This window comes from Anser anser (assembly GCF_964211835.1).
Source record: "Anser anser genome assembly, chromosome: 23".
NCBI lineage: Eukaryota > Metazoa > Chordata > Aves > Anseriformes > Anatidae > Anser > Anser anser.
Window position 1 is genome coordinate 1,287,662 of NC_139744.1, and position 15,022 is coordinate 1,302,683.

The following is a 15,022-nucleotide window of genomic DNA, read 5'->3' on the forward strand; positions in this document are numbered from 1 at the left end:
CATGAAAAGAAAGCAAAGATACACGAAGAAGAGTGGAAACGAGCACTTACCCTAGCTAGAGTAGTAAAGCCCACATCTGTTAGCTGAGAACACCTTGCAACTTCTAATATTCTGCACAGAAAGAATTGATAATAACCATGGTGGAGTCGTTTTGCTTTTCAAAGTTTCATTAAAAGCTTCAGCAACCCAGAAAAGTCTGCCCTGGTTTAGGCTGTGCTCTCTGAGGACGATCTGCACAGAGCAGCTACCCTCTACACCTCAGCGTAGGTCACAGGAGAAGAAAAGGAGAAGTTGGGCTAAGGGGAACTCCAAGGCTCGCTCAGTCCGTGCCTGCTATGAGGCAGAGCAGGTCTGGTCTGAAAAACATTGGACTAAGGTGCTCAAAAAAAGTCTTCATTGCTCTGGTTTCTACCCCAAACACAGGGCTCATCATGAAAAGTGTGCAATACAAGCCAGGACGCACGACAACCCAGCAGACGGACATGAAAATAAATATTTAATGCCTCGACAGAAGAGCTTCAGGTCTTCTCAGAGGCCAACTGCCTGCTTGTGCGACAAGAGACGAGCTTTCTGGTGGGCAGTTACTGCAGCTCTGCAGGGGTTTGCTTCACGGCATTAACGTTTATGTGCCCTTAGAGAAAGGCAAACCAACTTTCCCAGAACTGTGTGGAACTCCAGCTGAACACACAGAGAAATCGCCTGAACTGAAGCCACATTTTGCCTTCCCCTTTCACAACTAGTTTCTTTACACTTGCACACTGCACTTTACACCACGATTCTTTAAATGAGCTTTTTGTGGAAAATAGGTACTCCCCCCCCCCCGTATTTTATGTTAATTAATACAGGCTACCCAGCTGTTACAGATGCCAGATAACAACCATCCCTTCTTCCTGCACCTGGCCATTTTCTGAACTACAGCAAAATCTTCCTGGAAAAACTTTTCCTGATAAATTAAGTCTTTAAATAAAAGCAAGCACCTGCAGAGCTGCCGCTGGAAGCTCATCCTTTTGAGCGAAAGCACAAATTCCATCTGCTATAAAATTATCACAAAAATCCCGCGAGTATCACACGTTAAGAGGAAACAATATTGTCTAAATGCATTTTCAGTTCTCAGTACGGACGTAACCTAACCTCAGCTGTTTTCCACAAAAAAACAGAAGTAAATACACAACGGTTTGAAGCGAGACTGCTGCGAGCGAGTGCCCTGGCAGCACAGAGAGCCGTGGCACGGAGCTCTCCTCCCAGCCTTCTGTCCCCTCGAGTTTGTTCCTAAACTTGAGGGATTTTTTGGGGGGTACAACCACGGTCACCTCGCAGCACAGGAGTAAGCTCAGCAGTAACAAAGCACCCTGAGACCTTCAGTGCCCGAAGCAGCTCAAGCACGGCGTGACCGTGTCCCCGGGACCCTCTGCTCACGCTCAGGGGTTGCCGAAACTCAAGGTACCCGCTGAGAGCTCACCTCAGCCTGGGGCAGTTCTGTCCCAGGGCGTTCAGGATGGCGTCGGTAATGTTACAGCAGCCCGAGGCACACAGGGATTGCAGCTTGTGGCACCCTCTGCATATCGTGATGAGCCCGTCGTCTGTTATTTGCTGCAAGAGAAACAACAACAAGATCACAAGCCGTAACGGAGGAGGGGGAAGAGCAACACGCTGCACATTTTCCTCTCAGATTTCCAACCAGGAACTTAACCGAGGCCAAGTCATGCTTCTTTCAACCCAAAAACGCATTCAAGTATTTCACTGGAGCAGCTGACACAGGCTAAGCCGCACTGCGGTGACTTGTAAACATCCCCAGAGTGATCCCACACGCTCGGGGATGGGTTTGAGCTGGGCCACGTGGATGGCAGGGGGAGGCACAGGAGCACCCGGCCCGAATCTCCTTCCTACCTCTGCAGCTCTTGGTTGTAAAAACCAAACACTTGAGCGGTTTGGGAACACAACCTGAGTGGAAGGAGTCCACCTTGTGGCCCAGACCCCGTCAAACTCACACCACAGCAACTCCACTCTGCTCACGGGGCCAGGGCAGCAGCGCAGGGCCCGGCCCCACAGCCCCCAGGGGCCGTGCCCACCTCCCAGGGAGAGGGCCGGGACCGCCCATCCCCGCTGCATCAGACCGACTGCGTGATATTACGCACAAAGAGCCCGCTCCGGTTTCGTTTTGGGCGCAAATACGCATTTTTGGCACTGCAGAGCAACTGGTTGAGAGTCCTGAGCAGGGAAATCGCCCCTCTCGGTTCAGTGTGAGGAGAGCTGGGAGGAAGCTGGCTGGAGCGCCGCGCCGGCATTCCAGCCCCATGGAAAGAATTTCTCCAGCTAGTCCTGCAAAGGAGTTCAGAAGCCCTGCGGGCAGGGCGAGGAGACAAACAAAGCTGACAAGCTGAATGCGGTGACACCGTTTTGGGGGCTTATTCAACACTGCTGAGCGCTCCCAGAAAGCTGTTTCTCATCAACTATTTTTTAAGAGTCTCGTAAATTTACAGCCGCCCCGCCTGCAGAGATGACGATGTTTCTGGGATCGAGTCTGTTCTGCGTGGTTCTGCTTAGGGACGGCCTCAAAACGCACGCGGGCTGAGCCGGGAAGTCACAGCGCCGTTTACTTACTAAGCACGTCTGAAGGTTTAAAGTCACCAGTTCAGGACAATGTGCGCCGATATATTTGAGAGCTTCATCCTCAAGCTGGAAAGAAAAAATTAGAGGCTGAAACAACCTGTTAATACTTGAAACAGTCTTCAAAAGGAAGCTTTGAGAACAATAAGATGTCTGTGCTTGGGACAGCTGTGGGGGAGGAGGGCGATGCAGTCTCAAAATACGCAGCAGTAAGCGCGTGCCATTTTGTACATCCCAGGAACAGAGTTCAAAGACCCACGGCACTAAGTTACTGATTTAGAGAAAGGCTGATCCGATCAAACGTGCGATTAACAAAGCCAGTCGTGAAGTCAGAAACTCTTTACGGGAATTAAGGCAACGCTTCACTAGCGAGGGCCCACGAGGAACTGCTTTCATACTGCAACAGTGGAGCTCTCAAAAAAGATAAAGTATTACTTCAACATGAGGAGCACAAACACATCCACGTTGCTTTCTGATGATAAAAAAAAGCTTGTTATTCTTAAATCTATAAGAACAGATGGCAAATAATTGATAACAAGGATGTACTACCATCAATATTACTCATGACTCTATAAATTACTAGAAACTCAAGCTGTTTCCATGACCTGAATCCTCAAAATAGGCTGAGATTGTTATTATCTTTAATCAAGTCATTTTGACAGCCATATATACCCACCTCACATGTTAAAAAAAACAACAGCAATAAACATTCAACGAAAATTGCCGACTATTGCCCTTACAGCTGGGCTTTCTTGTGCACACAGGGGTATTTCGGCCTTGTGCACGCACGATGTGTTGCTGCTTTGCCCATCACAAAAACCTTTTAGGACTTTGTGTCCTTGCACAAGAGAAACGTGCTTTTTGTAAGATAAAAACATATAGCTGTTTGTCTATATGCAGCAGATGAAAATGGCACTTAATGACTCATACGAAAGGAATGCCCGCCCCCCCAAAAATAAATCCAAACCAAACAAGCGCTGATGGTGTCTGGGGACGAGGACCCAGCAGATCAGAGCGCCCGGCTGCTGGGTCCACCGTGGGGCTCTTCAGCTCGCGGCAGCCTCTGGTCTGCAGGTTTCAGCCCCTGCAGGGTCAGCTTTCCTCTTTTCCTCTCCTTTTTCAAGGGCAAGATTCTGAGATGCAGCTTTGCTCTTTCTAGCCTGATCTGTCTGCGTTAAAAAGACTGCACCCCAGTTAAGAAATGAGGATCGGTCCCCACATTCTTTGTGAAAGAGCTTTGCAAGCTCCCGCTCGCTCAGAGAGTAACGCCCAAGGCTGATGTTCCCTGTGCCCCAGCTCACAATTAATATAGCTCCTTAGTAAAGATGTAGTGTAAATGTTTCCCTGTATTACACTTTCCAATGATTCACCAGACAAGAAACTGAAGTATGATTAAAGGAAATTAAGTCTAAATATCGAAAAGGGAGCAAGCCAGTTTTCAGCTGTAAGAGCTGGCACGCCGTTTACATATTCCAAAGAAAAGCAGCACGGTCTCTGCAGCCCCTTCAAAACGTACTGCTATGGCTCAAGAGCTACATGAGGGACTTGTGGGAACAGTACTACGATCCTGGCTGGCTGCAGAAGTCTTTTCAAGGAGTCCCAAACACGGGGATTTCTCTGACCAGCTGGAAGGTCCAACTGACACGGAAAGGCAATTCTATCACCGCTGCAAATGAAAGGCCTGCCACGCTTTCTAAAATTTTCTGAGCCTTCAAAACCAGATGGGTCTAGTCACGAATAATAAAGTTATCTTTTCTTTAGGAAAAAATAAAAGTTTGCTCAGTGTGTTCCCGATGGGGGGGGAGAAGAATGATTCTACAGCTAGACAGGCAATTTGTCCCCTGTCCCACTACTCACGCTGAGCTCCAGCTATTAAAGTATTTCCAAAAAAAAAAGCCGTTAATCTCCACCAGACAGATTGTGAATGATTTCAGTAATGCAATGTTTCTGGAAGCAGAAAATCCCACAGCACTTCATCCCCAACACTCTGTTGCAGCAGACATCAGCCAGCTGCTGTGGCTCGCTGGAGCACTGCGGAGCCGTACCTGCGTGCAGCCCTTCAGGAACAGGGCTTTGAGCCCCCCGCAGCCTCTCACCAGGGCCTGGATGCCATCCTTCGTCACTTGGTCGCACCAGGAGATATTCAGCTGTTCCAGCAGCGGGCATCCCTCGCTTGGGAGGCGAAAGGAAAAGCGCGTGGCAACTTTTTGTTTTACAAAGACATCCTGCTTCGAGACAGAACCGGGAATCCCCCGGTTTTGGGACCCACACGAGCACCGATGCACACCCACACCCCACGGGGAACGCTTCCTTGCCAAACACCTCCAGCTGTGAGCAGCTTTCCGGAGGCACTGGGAGCATACCCCACTTTGGGCACCTCCCAGCTCCTACACACACACACAGTTTGTGTGTTTATGCGCTTTCTGGACCCAAACACAACCAAACCACCTGCAGCCAGAGCCAAAAATTGTGTTGATTTCCACCATGCTGCTTCTGACCTTCCAGACGTAACTCTGCATTTACAAATAGCTGCCAGCAGGAGCAACACTCAAGTGCAATTTGCAATCAGGAAGAAATATAGATGCTATCAGGTATTTAAGGTAGCTGCAGCACAAGTTTGACCATTTGAAATTAGAGACAGGGATGAAGACCCTCAAGGGAAGAAAAAAAAAGCTCAAAGTATTTTAACATAGCCACAAAAATAATATAACCATTCATTTGTTCTTTTAAATCTGTGTTTTTCTTTTGGTACCTAGGTGAACCCTCCAGTTTTTTCCCCTGTGATACAGCTTTCCTGTATTTTCTTCCACGGGGATACCACTTGAAACTTTTTTTTTTTTTTTTTAAAGCTCAGCCTCTATCATTACCTTCAGTGTTTTTTTGCCTCCTTTCCTCTGTCCCAATATCTTCCCACCAATGTCTGTCTTTCCCTTCCTTTTCTAGATTACTTGGCAATTCCATTTAGCAGATTTAAGCAGTTACAAGTCTCCTAAGCAGTTTGAAAAGACAAATAGTCACATGCTGGTGTTCACCTTCTGGCTACACAAACACTAAGTATGCAGTGGTACACTTACAATGCAGAAGCTGACTGTTAGCAAACGAACATTTAAAAAAGGCAAACTGACTAAGCCTTTTTTTTTTTCCCTACACCCCCGATCCCTCCTCCAAGACTTCAATGCAACATAATTCTTCTACCGCTAACAATCACCAGGATACAAACAAGTTTAAGGGCAGCTTTTATTGCGTCCCCCTCCCCTGTCTCTGCAAACCAGGAGGCACGACATGAACATTGAGCTCTGCTGGGGGATGCCTGAACTCTAACCACGGTTAAACCTCAGCCTACTTCAGTCTCCTCCAAGGCACACAAGGAACACGGGGCTGCAGCAGGTCACACTACCTGGAATCAACGGGCAAAAGTCAACGTTGTCAACTCCTACCTCAGTGCTTTCAGGGACAGGTTGGTTATGGAAGTGCAGGAAGCCAAATCAAGGTGCCTGAGCTTAGAGCAGAACTTACTGAGGCTGGTACACGTACTGAAAGAGAACACACAAGAGACTCTGACATGACAGACGTATTCCAAGTCATACGCATTTCATACGACATGCATTATACTACCTGCTGCATGCACAAGCCTGACCCTCCCTTAAAAAGGGAGCTGAGACTATAACATGGTGCACACAGAAAAGGGGGATAACAGTGGAAACAAAAGAGACCATTACTCACGCGTCTGTGATCTTGGTACAGCCATTTAGGTTCAATACTTCAATATTTCTGCAGTTCTGTGCAAATGTCCTTTATTAAAGGAAAGGCAAAACGTAGCACTTGTCAGGCAATAGATTTCCAGGTGGTCTACTGCGTTTATTAACACATCAGATAAAATTTTGTAAAATCCTCTCAAGCAAAATAAACAAAAAGTAAATTCATGTTGCCCTGTATCTTGCCCTGGGACTTCACAGAATGGAAATAAATTCACAGATTTCCCAGCCCAAAGGCAAAAGTTTGTGATTTAGCAGCAATTACTGCTTAGCCTGTAGCAGCAGCTGGTATTATTTTAATGCGAACAACCAGTGAGTGAAGTTCAGGAATGATAAAAATATCCAAGATTGCTTCTGTGTTACTGCTCTCAGTGTTTTAAGTCAGACACAGGCTAAAGATCTCAGTTCCAAAGCGTTCATGTCTATCAGTCCTCTGTGGCTGTAGAGACCGAATCACTCTCTACTTTACTTTTAAGAGCAGAAGCAAGCCGTGCCATTACCTTAACGCATTGTCTCCCACTCCTTGACAGCCACGCAGGCTTAACTTCCGCAAGAACCCCCCACATCTCTTGGAAATGTTCTCAACTACTCGGCCCTGTCGGAGACAGAAAGAGCTACGTTAAAATCCAGAAGAACCCAAAGTGGCTTCAGCATTCAAAAAGCCGAATTCACAGTTTTGCACATTAACAACAGCTTGCTATTCTAGGGAAAACATTGCTAAGAAAACAAAAGCGCCATGATGATAATCTAAGGCAGGGAGGGGGGAAATTATTCAGCTTCTGAAGATGGAGAGACAAGGCACCTAAAGCCGGAGGAGGCGAGTTCAGGCTGACAGCTGAGGATTTGCTCCAGCCCAGAGCCCTGGACGTTGATGCAGACTACCCGAAGAAGGAAAGCAGCAGCGCTGCTGCTACGGCGGGGCAGAAGACTGACAAACGAGCACAGTGAGCGCACTGTGAATGGAGATACTTCAACTTCTGTTCAAAATAGCGCTGGGACAGAAGTAGCCCACGAGCCTTCCTCTTGCAGAAAAAGGGATCCAAACGTTTGTGTTCAAGAGAGCTAGAGAAACGGATTTTTCCCCCCCACATTTGCACTCAGTGGAAGTCTGCGAAGACCCTAGGACAAGGTAGCATTTAGCCAGGTATTTCTGACGGAATGAAGTGCAAAAGCCACTGAGAGAGCATTAGTACCAGTGCCCAGGAATTCCAGCACCTTCCCCTCCGCTTTATTCTACGCTTGTTTATCCCACAACAGGAACTCCTCTCAGTTCTTCAAGGCACCATTTAAGCCCCTTGTAGTGCCAAAGATGTTTTCCCAATATCTTCTTCCAATCAAAATAAGTAAGAATCAAGCAGCAGGCTGGGCACCACGTAATGCCACGACTGAAGGAGGGGCACCAGCCCCACCAGATCTCTGCGTGGGCTCCTGCTAACACCCAGCCGCCGGCCCTGGGGGCAGTGGGAACAGCCGAAAGCCTGACCTGCACAGAAGGGGTGGAGGGTCCCAAACAGCACGCGTACCTTTGTGATTCCTCTGGCCAGCCTATGAAGTCATATGCTTGAACGAGAAGATTTGAATAAGTCACATTATAAACGGAATTCGTGTCAGCTGGTGGATTTGCATTGCTTTAAAGCAAGAACATTTAGGACATCGGGACGCCTGGCAGGTGCTTGGAGGTTAGGTGCAACACTCCACGGCATCTTCCTTTGAAAGGGGAGGCTGGGGCTCGTGGAAGAACACGTGTTTGATGTGGAAACCGTGCAAAAAGCAGTTGGTAGGAGCAGGTGGGGCTGTGCCCACAGCACTCTGCTCTCCCTCCTACACAGACCAAGCGCAGCGGCTCCGGCCACGCTTCGTGCTAGACCGGGCGCCTCTGGCTGTGCCGCACCTCTGTGCAAGGGCGATGGCACACCTCCGGCACGTCCGGGGCACGGTAAGAGATCGGTATCTGTTATCAGATCGGTAGCTGTTACCGACAACAACAACAACATCACACCATTTACTTCCTGCAAGGAGTCCCAGCCCGGCCAGACCCCTTCGGGCAGGCAGAAGTCACCCAGCGTCACAGGGTGGTGACTTTATCCGGGCACCTCACTTAGACACAGCTGGCAGGGAGGTTTTAACTCCTTCCTCCAGCAATACTGCGTGCATTTCCCTCCAGTTCCCACAAGGTGTGCATCTTCAGTCATCGTCTGCTTCACGTCTACAGTAAGTTGAGCGATGCACCATCTCCCTCCTCCAAAGCATTTCAAAGAGCAAATGAATACTGTGATAAGAAACAAGTTTCTTGTTGTTTTTTTTTTTGGGTCTCTTATCCTGATAAATGCAATTTCAGTTTTTAGAAGAGGATGACAGCAGCATCCCTTCCTGTGTGTGCTAACTAGACCACATCCAACAGATTTAGAATAGCTGCAACGAAGCACTTCTAAAGCTGCGTCTTTTAGGAGCAACTCTGCCCCTGGTGCCCCTGAAACATCCACATTTATATCGCATTTCTTTACATTAAAGATAGACGGGAAAGGAGAGATGTTGTGGGCCACGTTTCAAGAGACATTCAGAGTCTTAACGGTCCAAGTCCATGCTATGAGAGCATTTTTATTTTTTGAGTCAAAGGAAAAGCAGCCTGAATTCTGCTATGCAGAACTAATTTTCCTCAATACACCTATTTACTTATTTCTGGTTTTAGAACACATGCACGAAAAACCTCTCCCTCTATTACTATCTTTAAGTCTTGATACAGATATGTAATTCTGTCCATTTTCAAAAGCTGAATGGATTGCCAAGACTTTAAAGACTCCCTGAAGCTAAGAAGAACTGAAATTAATGATTTCTATCTCCAGGGAAGGTAGAAGGGGTTACGCTGGGAGTATTAATCCATCCTAGGCTGTAATTACATTTTAACAAGAAAAAACGGGTTTGTATGTCACTTAATTATACCTCAATATCCCTCTGGAAATCAAACAGGTCAATTCGCTGCCAGTTACTGCCATCCAGGGCCAGAACATTCCATGCCTTTATCGGGGGGAAAAAATGTAAATGTGTTGTTAATATGAAAAAAAACGCCAGCAGGGACCTAGTCACAGTTCGTTCCTTTCAGAAACAACATTCTGTCTCGGGATAACCCAACAACTGATTACGGCCGACAAGGAAAACCGATCGGTTACCGGCCCCGATCAGTCATCGCCCACAGCACGGCTCCTCCGTGGGTCCCTCGGGGGCACCACCAGTCCTGCCGGAGCCCCGTCCCTCAGCACAGCTCGCCAGCACCTTCGGAGGAAGCCAGCAGCCGAGGTGAAGGATGTGAAGGGTGCCAGGACGCGGGGGAGCCACACAGGAGAAGCGACCCCAGGCTCCTGCGCTGCCCCGAGGAGCACAGCTGGCGCCAGGCTCGCGGTCGGATCCCATCAGAGGTGGGGGAGGCTGGCATCCTGCACTCCTCCTACCTCCAGCAGGAAAAGGTGCTCGAGGCTCTTCCATGGATCGGTGCTACATCCCCCAGACAAATTCAGAGCCTCGTAAGCTGCCCAGGTGAAGCATCCAGCTCCCGAGAGCCGTGCACCACTGCTGTAGTGACAGCGTTTTCTACCTCTGACTTAGAGTGGGTTTTGGCTTGTTAAGCAGGCAGGGGTGGACAAATAAAAAAACAAAACAAAACAAAACAAAACACCTCTCATATTGCTTACGTTACAAATGAGAACGAGGAATTGAAAGTTAGTAATTCTGCCCTTAATAAATCAAGGTTTTTAACAGAGCTGATTTTCAACAGAGTTGAAAACAGTCATCAATAGCGTACTTGAAGTTTTAATTGCATAATCAAAGTAAACAGCTGAATCTCATAATAGCCGTGAGTCCATCATTGTGAAAGAGTGTGTGCGCGTACAGGCGTATTCCTGTACTACACCTATTACAAGCACTAAGCCACATCTCCATCACAACATACTAGTTCTTGTGCAAGCCACGCAGGGACTTGCAGCAGCTCACAGAACTGAGCGTTGACTTTCTGCGTTTGCAGCCTCATTACAGGTGTTTGTTTCAAGGTCTGGTTATTGGCAAGAGAAAGCCACCAGCTCCAGTGGAAGAGAAACCCATCGGTAGATGCAAGCTGTAACGCTGCGTGTTTTAATGTCTAATGGAGAGATTTCTACACGCAAACTTCTGTGGCTCTGCGGAGGTACTTTGGCCCTTTACAGCACACGCGGTGCCAGTGACGGCTCTGCTCTCAGATGCCCTGTGGAAGCAGAAGGCAGTGACAAAACTGGGAGCACAACCTGGGACCGGCACGGATGCTTGACCAAAATGGGCTGTCAGTGCTGGAGCAGCGAACTTCAGCTGGAGGAGCTTTCATCGGAAGATCTGTGGTATTCTGAGAATGTGGAATCGTAACCACACTGCTTGGACATCACAGGACTTTTTTAAAATGCAATTAAAAACGTTAAGCATAGTATTTCATATTCTTGTATGCTCTGAATAATGAACAAAGTTATGGTTCGGGTTTGACCTGAACCAGGTTCTGGCAAGATGAAGCACCTGAACACATTTGACAGCTTTAGATGGCTGGGCCTGCAGGTGGAGTTTTCCCAAGTGAATAACCCAGGCCAGGTCTTGCTCCCTGAATCCCGCAGGACTATGAGATATTTAAGGAAAAAAAAAAAAGAAGTGTAAACAAGACACTTGTTTTTTCTTCTACATTTGTATCAACTAAATCCAAGTAGGAAAGTAAACACTCATTGACTGTGCAAGTATCCTTGTCAATCAAAATTTCTTTACTTCCACCAAAACCAAGAAAGTTTTAGACTCATCCACACGTCACAGCTGAAGTTCAGTGCTTGCATCAGTGCAGGCCTCCTGTACAAAGCCCAGGTTGCTGGGAGAGCTCTTTGTCAAAGTCAGCTGCTTCCCTTTCACAGTCTGCTTGGGGCCTTGGGTGCCATTAAAACAGTGTTCAAGCTTGATCTCAGCAGCCATCAGAAGTTTCTGGCATTCCCCTTTAATACAGGACACTAAATAACAATAGTTGAAATGTTCTGTGCACAAAGCTCCCCTGTACAAATTCCCCGGGTCTGAAATGCCAGGGAGGGCTGCAAGCGAGAGCCGTAACAGTCCCACGAACCACGAAAATCCACCAGCAAGGAGGAAGGTTCTTACCCTGGAGACTTGAGCACAGCGACACAGAGTGACCACATCCAGGAACGAGAAAATTCTGCAACAGAAACAGAAGATACCTTTTGGTTATCCACATTTACAACAAAGAGAGCATGGAAAAAAAAGAAAAACAATGGGAAAAAAAGGGCTGGAGACAGCAAAACTTCTTTGCAAATCAGTCGAAAGCTGAACCGTGAAAAGAAGTGCAAACCTAGCAGTTAACAAATGAAAGCAGAACCAGAGACACTGATGTGCTGGGGAGCACTGACCTCACACCCGGCAGCATTCGCTGACACTGAACAGGATGAGCAGGTATTGAAACAGATGCACACAGGTATCATCATACAGCTTAACATAAATGACTGGCTGGGCCAGGATATGGCCGAATAAAGTCACTTTTGGCTGTGCTGGCTCCTCTCTGACATCAGAGTAGGGCTGCACCCAGCGCTGCCGCTCAGCAAAGCCCATCCTCTTTAACAACCACGCTCCAAAAGCGGGCAGCGTGCTAATTACCAGCCAATAAATCAGAGCAGCACGACGGCCCGGTTTCGGCGCACGGCTTGCTTCCTATTTCTCTCACCGCTGTGCTAAACACGAAGTGTCATTAACACAGGGCTGGGAGGAGAGTTTTGCTCCGTAGCGCTGTGACGCGACTCGCGCAGCTGGCCGGTGTTCTGGCGTGTGTCGGCGTGGCGTGCTCCGTGCTCCGCCAGCCCTCTCTGCTACGTGTGCTCCTCTGCCGGGCACACCCCATGCTCAGGACAACACCCCGGCGCTGCTGTCCCACTTACTGGGATAAAGGAGTTAGGCAGTGAGACTTGGCAGTGCTAGAGCGGGGTGAGACGCCGATGCTTTTATCTCGGGCACCTCTGTCTGAAGGCATGAAGTACCGTGCCCATTTAAAGCTCCCAAATCTGTACCGATCACATATCTTTATCAATAGGATCGTTTTATGGTGTATTTTATGGTGTGTGGTTATCCAGTCACATAGCAAAAACAGAAAAGGTGAAACAGTCAGTGGAAAGCTAGTAAGGTTTCATTCTCTGTGACAGCAGTTATAAAACCATAGGATGCAACGTTTTTGGAAATAAAGAATCACAGGATCATTAAGGTTGGAAAAGACCTCCAAGACCACTTGGTCCAACTGTCCCGATAATACAGGTGGCTACAGGAACACACCTGCACGTGTGCTTTGGTGTTTTAAACCTGAAGACCACCAGGAAGAGAAGGCAAACGTTATCAGATGTGAGCGTTACGGCTTTGGGGCAAGCAGTTTTGTTCCAGTGCTATTCCGCATTTCTTAAAACACTCTCGTCAGATAAAGCACAGCTATCCAGAAGAAATTCTGAGAATGAGCAGAGCCCCACCGCTCCAAAAACCTCCGGATTTTCTCAAGAGAACAGCGTACAGCCTGACAGGCAGTTGTTTGATATCCACAACACTCGATTCATCCCCCCACAACGTGGTGGGCCTGGGAGGGCGAACACAAGCTCTCCTACGTCCCCAGGAGAGCCGCCTGTGCTGGAAGAGCCTCCCGGGCGAGATGCTGCCAGCAGCGAGCTCTTCATATATAAGACCCAAACGCCCTGCGCTAACACTTACTGAAACTCTCCTACTAAAGAGGAAAGCCGTACGAGGTGCTCACCCACCCAGATATTTACAAAGAATGCATTTGAATAAACAGCACAAGTGCTGATAAAGCTGGGGGGAGAGCGCTGGGAACAACAAACACCGCGTGCATGCAGGCCAACTGCACTTTGTCCCAGAGATAAAGGAGGAGCATTACCTCGGCTTGTGCTACGGACCTTGGTGGCAGCGTGCACGTTACCGTGCCGTGCACATCCACAGGCACACGTGTGCGCGCACACTGCTAGGTACAAACAGCAAAACAGACTTCCAAATTTTAGGAGAGGACAGGAGCAAGATTGAGGTGATGTTACAGATATTTCGTATGATGCAACCACGCGATTCAAGGTGTCCGACCTAGCAGGTACACACGAAGCACTTCAGATACACCCGCAGTTCCGCACTCACTTCTCACTGCCTAGGAACAAGTCTTCCCTTGAAATAAACGTTATTTATGTGTGCGTGTATGCAAGCGCTGAGGATTTCTTTAGCACAATATGAACGAACAACAATACAAGGAAAGCCTGTGGAAGTGATAGAAGCTGGGGAAAATTCCTACTTTTACCCTGGATTCCCAGCACAGGAGCACAAAAACCACCTCCATGGGAACAGTGGCTAAGTCAATAACTAGGCACACTTCTATATTTTCATTAAAATCGCTTTCTCCGTGGAAATCCCAGGCTATTAATAACCCCCTCATCCCTCTGTCAGGGCCAAATTCTTCTCTGCTTCCTGCTCCTCCCTTCCCAGCCTGCCCACACAGCAGAAGGGATGCCAGCACCGAACGCTTGCCCCTCACCTCCCAAGCTCACATTTCTGAGCTTTGCCAGGAGCTCCCCTGCTGCTGGAGGGCTCCTGGGACGCACAGCCCACCCCCCTGCTCGCTGTGAGGCTGAACTCTCCGAGGGGAAGGAGAAATCCCGCTGCTCCGGGCGCTGGGGTGGCAGCCCGCACAGCACCTCGGCAGGAAACCCACGGACCCCAACAGGATTTGGGGACTTCTGCTCTGAGAAGCCTAAGAGCGTTCCTCGTTTCTGCACTGCTCTGATGGTTGCTGGGGAATGTTAGCCAGTGACTCAGCAGAATGTGCTGCAAAAAAAATCACTCTGCCAGCAGCAGGGCCACGCTGCTGCGTGGTTCTGCCGCCTCAGAGCTGGCTGCAGCCACAGCCCTCGCGCGAACTGCTGGGAGCAGCAGGAGCACAGCTCAAGTCCCGCAGGCACAACGGCCTCAAGTTCTGTAAAACAGCCCCAAGGACAGGCTGCTGCTTCTCCGAGGAGCTCCTGGGGAACATCAAACCACCCCAAATCCCACCACCAAGCTGCTTGCCCTAGCAGTGACCGGGCAGACGTCTTCATCTGAGTACAGCACGGGACATGAGTGCTGGGTTTCTTTTCAGCAATCTGCACAGGATAAAGCAAAGCAAAGTAACCTACACAGTCACTTGAAATAATTACAAGCCTGACAACAAGGCAGCATCCTGGGCCGACAGGAAATCTGGATGAAAACCGTCAGCTCCAGACACAGCAATAGCAGGGCACCAGAAAGCAGCCGTCCCCTTGGGACTGTTCCAAGACACCAGAACCTTAGCAAATATTATCTGCTGCTCTGCTCAGATTCTGCTTCTCTGGTGAAAGAAAGCAGAAAAAAAGTAAGTAGCAGCAGGCTGAAGAGTGCTGCCTGAATAATGGCTTCCTGGCTCTGCCTTCGTCGGGCAGCAGGCACGGAGCTGGGCGATCGCAGCTGACTGCTCTCCCCCCGCACTCGCCTTTCTGCTCATCGGAGCCAACAGTAAGAAAATAATCCTCACCGGTCACTTCAGCATCGAGTGGTGACCAAAGGTGAAGGCAGACCGAGCGCTCCCGAGGGGAGTTAAACAGGCCTGGCAC

At 48.8% G+C, this 15,022-nt stretch overlaps 1 protein-coding gene across 5 annotated transcripts in view; it reads right to left on the reverse strand.

Moving 5' to 3' along the window:
* The window catches only part of FBXL20 (F-box and leucine rich repeat protein 20), a 37,039-nt gene that overhangs the window by 5,847 nt on the left and 16,170 nt on the right, over nucleotides 1–15,022 (reverse strand). For 3 of the 5 annotated variants that reach the window (XM_083809111.1, XM_083809113.1, XM_083809114.1), the window contains exons 3-11: nucleotides 11,511–11,565; nucleotides 9,303–9,377; nucleotides 6,863–6,957; nucleotides 6,331–6,399; nucleotides 6,045–6,140; nucleotides 4,653–4,779; nucleotides 2,602–2,676; nucleotides 1,460–1,590; nucleotides 51–111 (exon numbers count right to left, since the gene is read on the reverse strand). In XM_083809111.1, coding sequence (XP_083665237.1) covers nucleotides 51–111; nucleotides 1,460–1,590; nucleotides 2,602–2,676; nucleotides 4,653–4,779; nucleotides 6,045–6,140; nucleotides 6,331–6,399; nucleotides 6,863–6,957; nucleotides 9,303–9,377; nucleotides 11,511–11,565 — 784 coding nt within the window. The remainder of the gene's footprint in view (nucleotides 1–50; nucleotides 112–1,459; nucleotides 1,591–2,601; nucleotides 2,677–4,652; nucleotides 4,780–6,044; nucleotides 6,141–6,330; nucleotides 6,400–6,862; nucleotides 6,958–9,302; nucleotides 9,378–11,510; nucleotides 11,566–15,022) is intronic. The other 2 variants (XM_083809112.1, XM_083809115.1) reach the window with 1 other exon arrangement.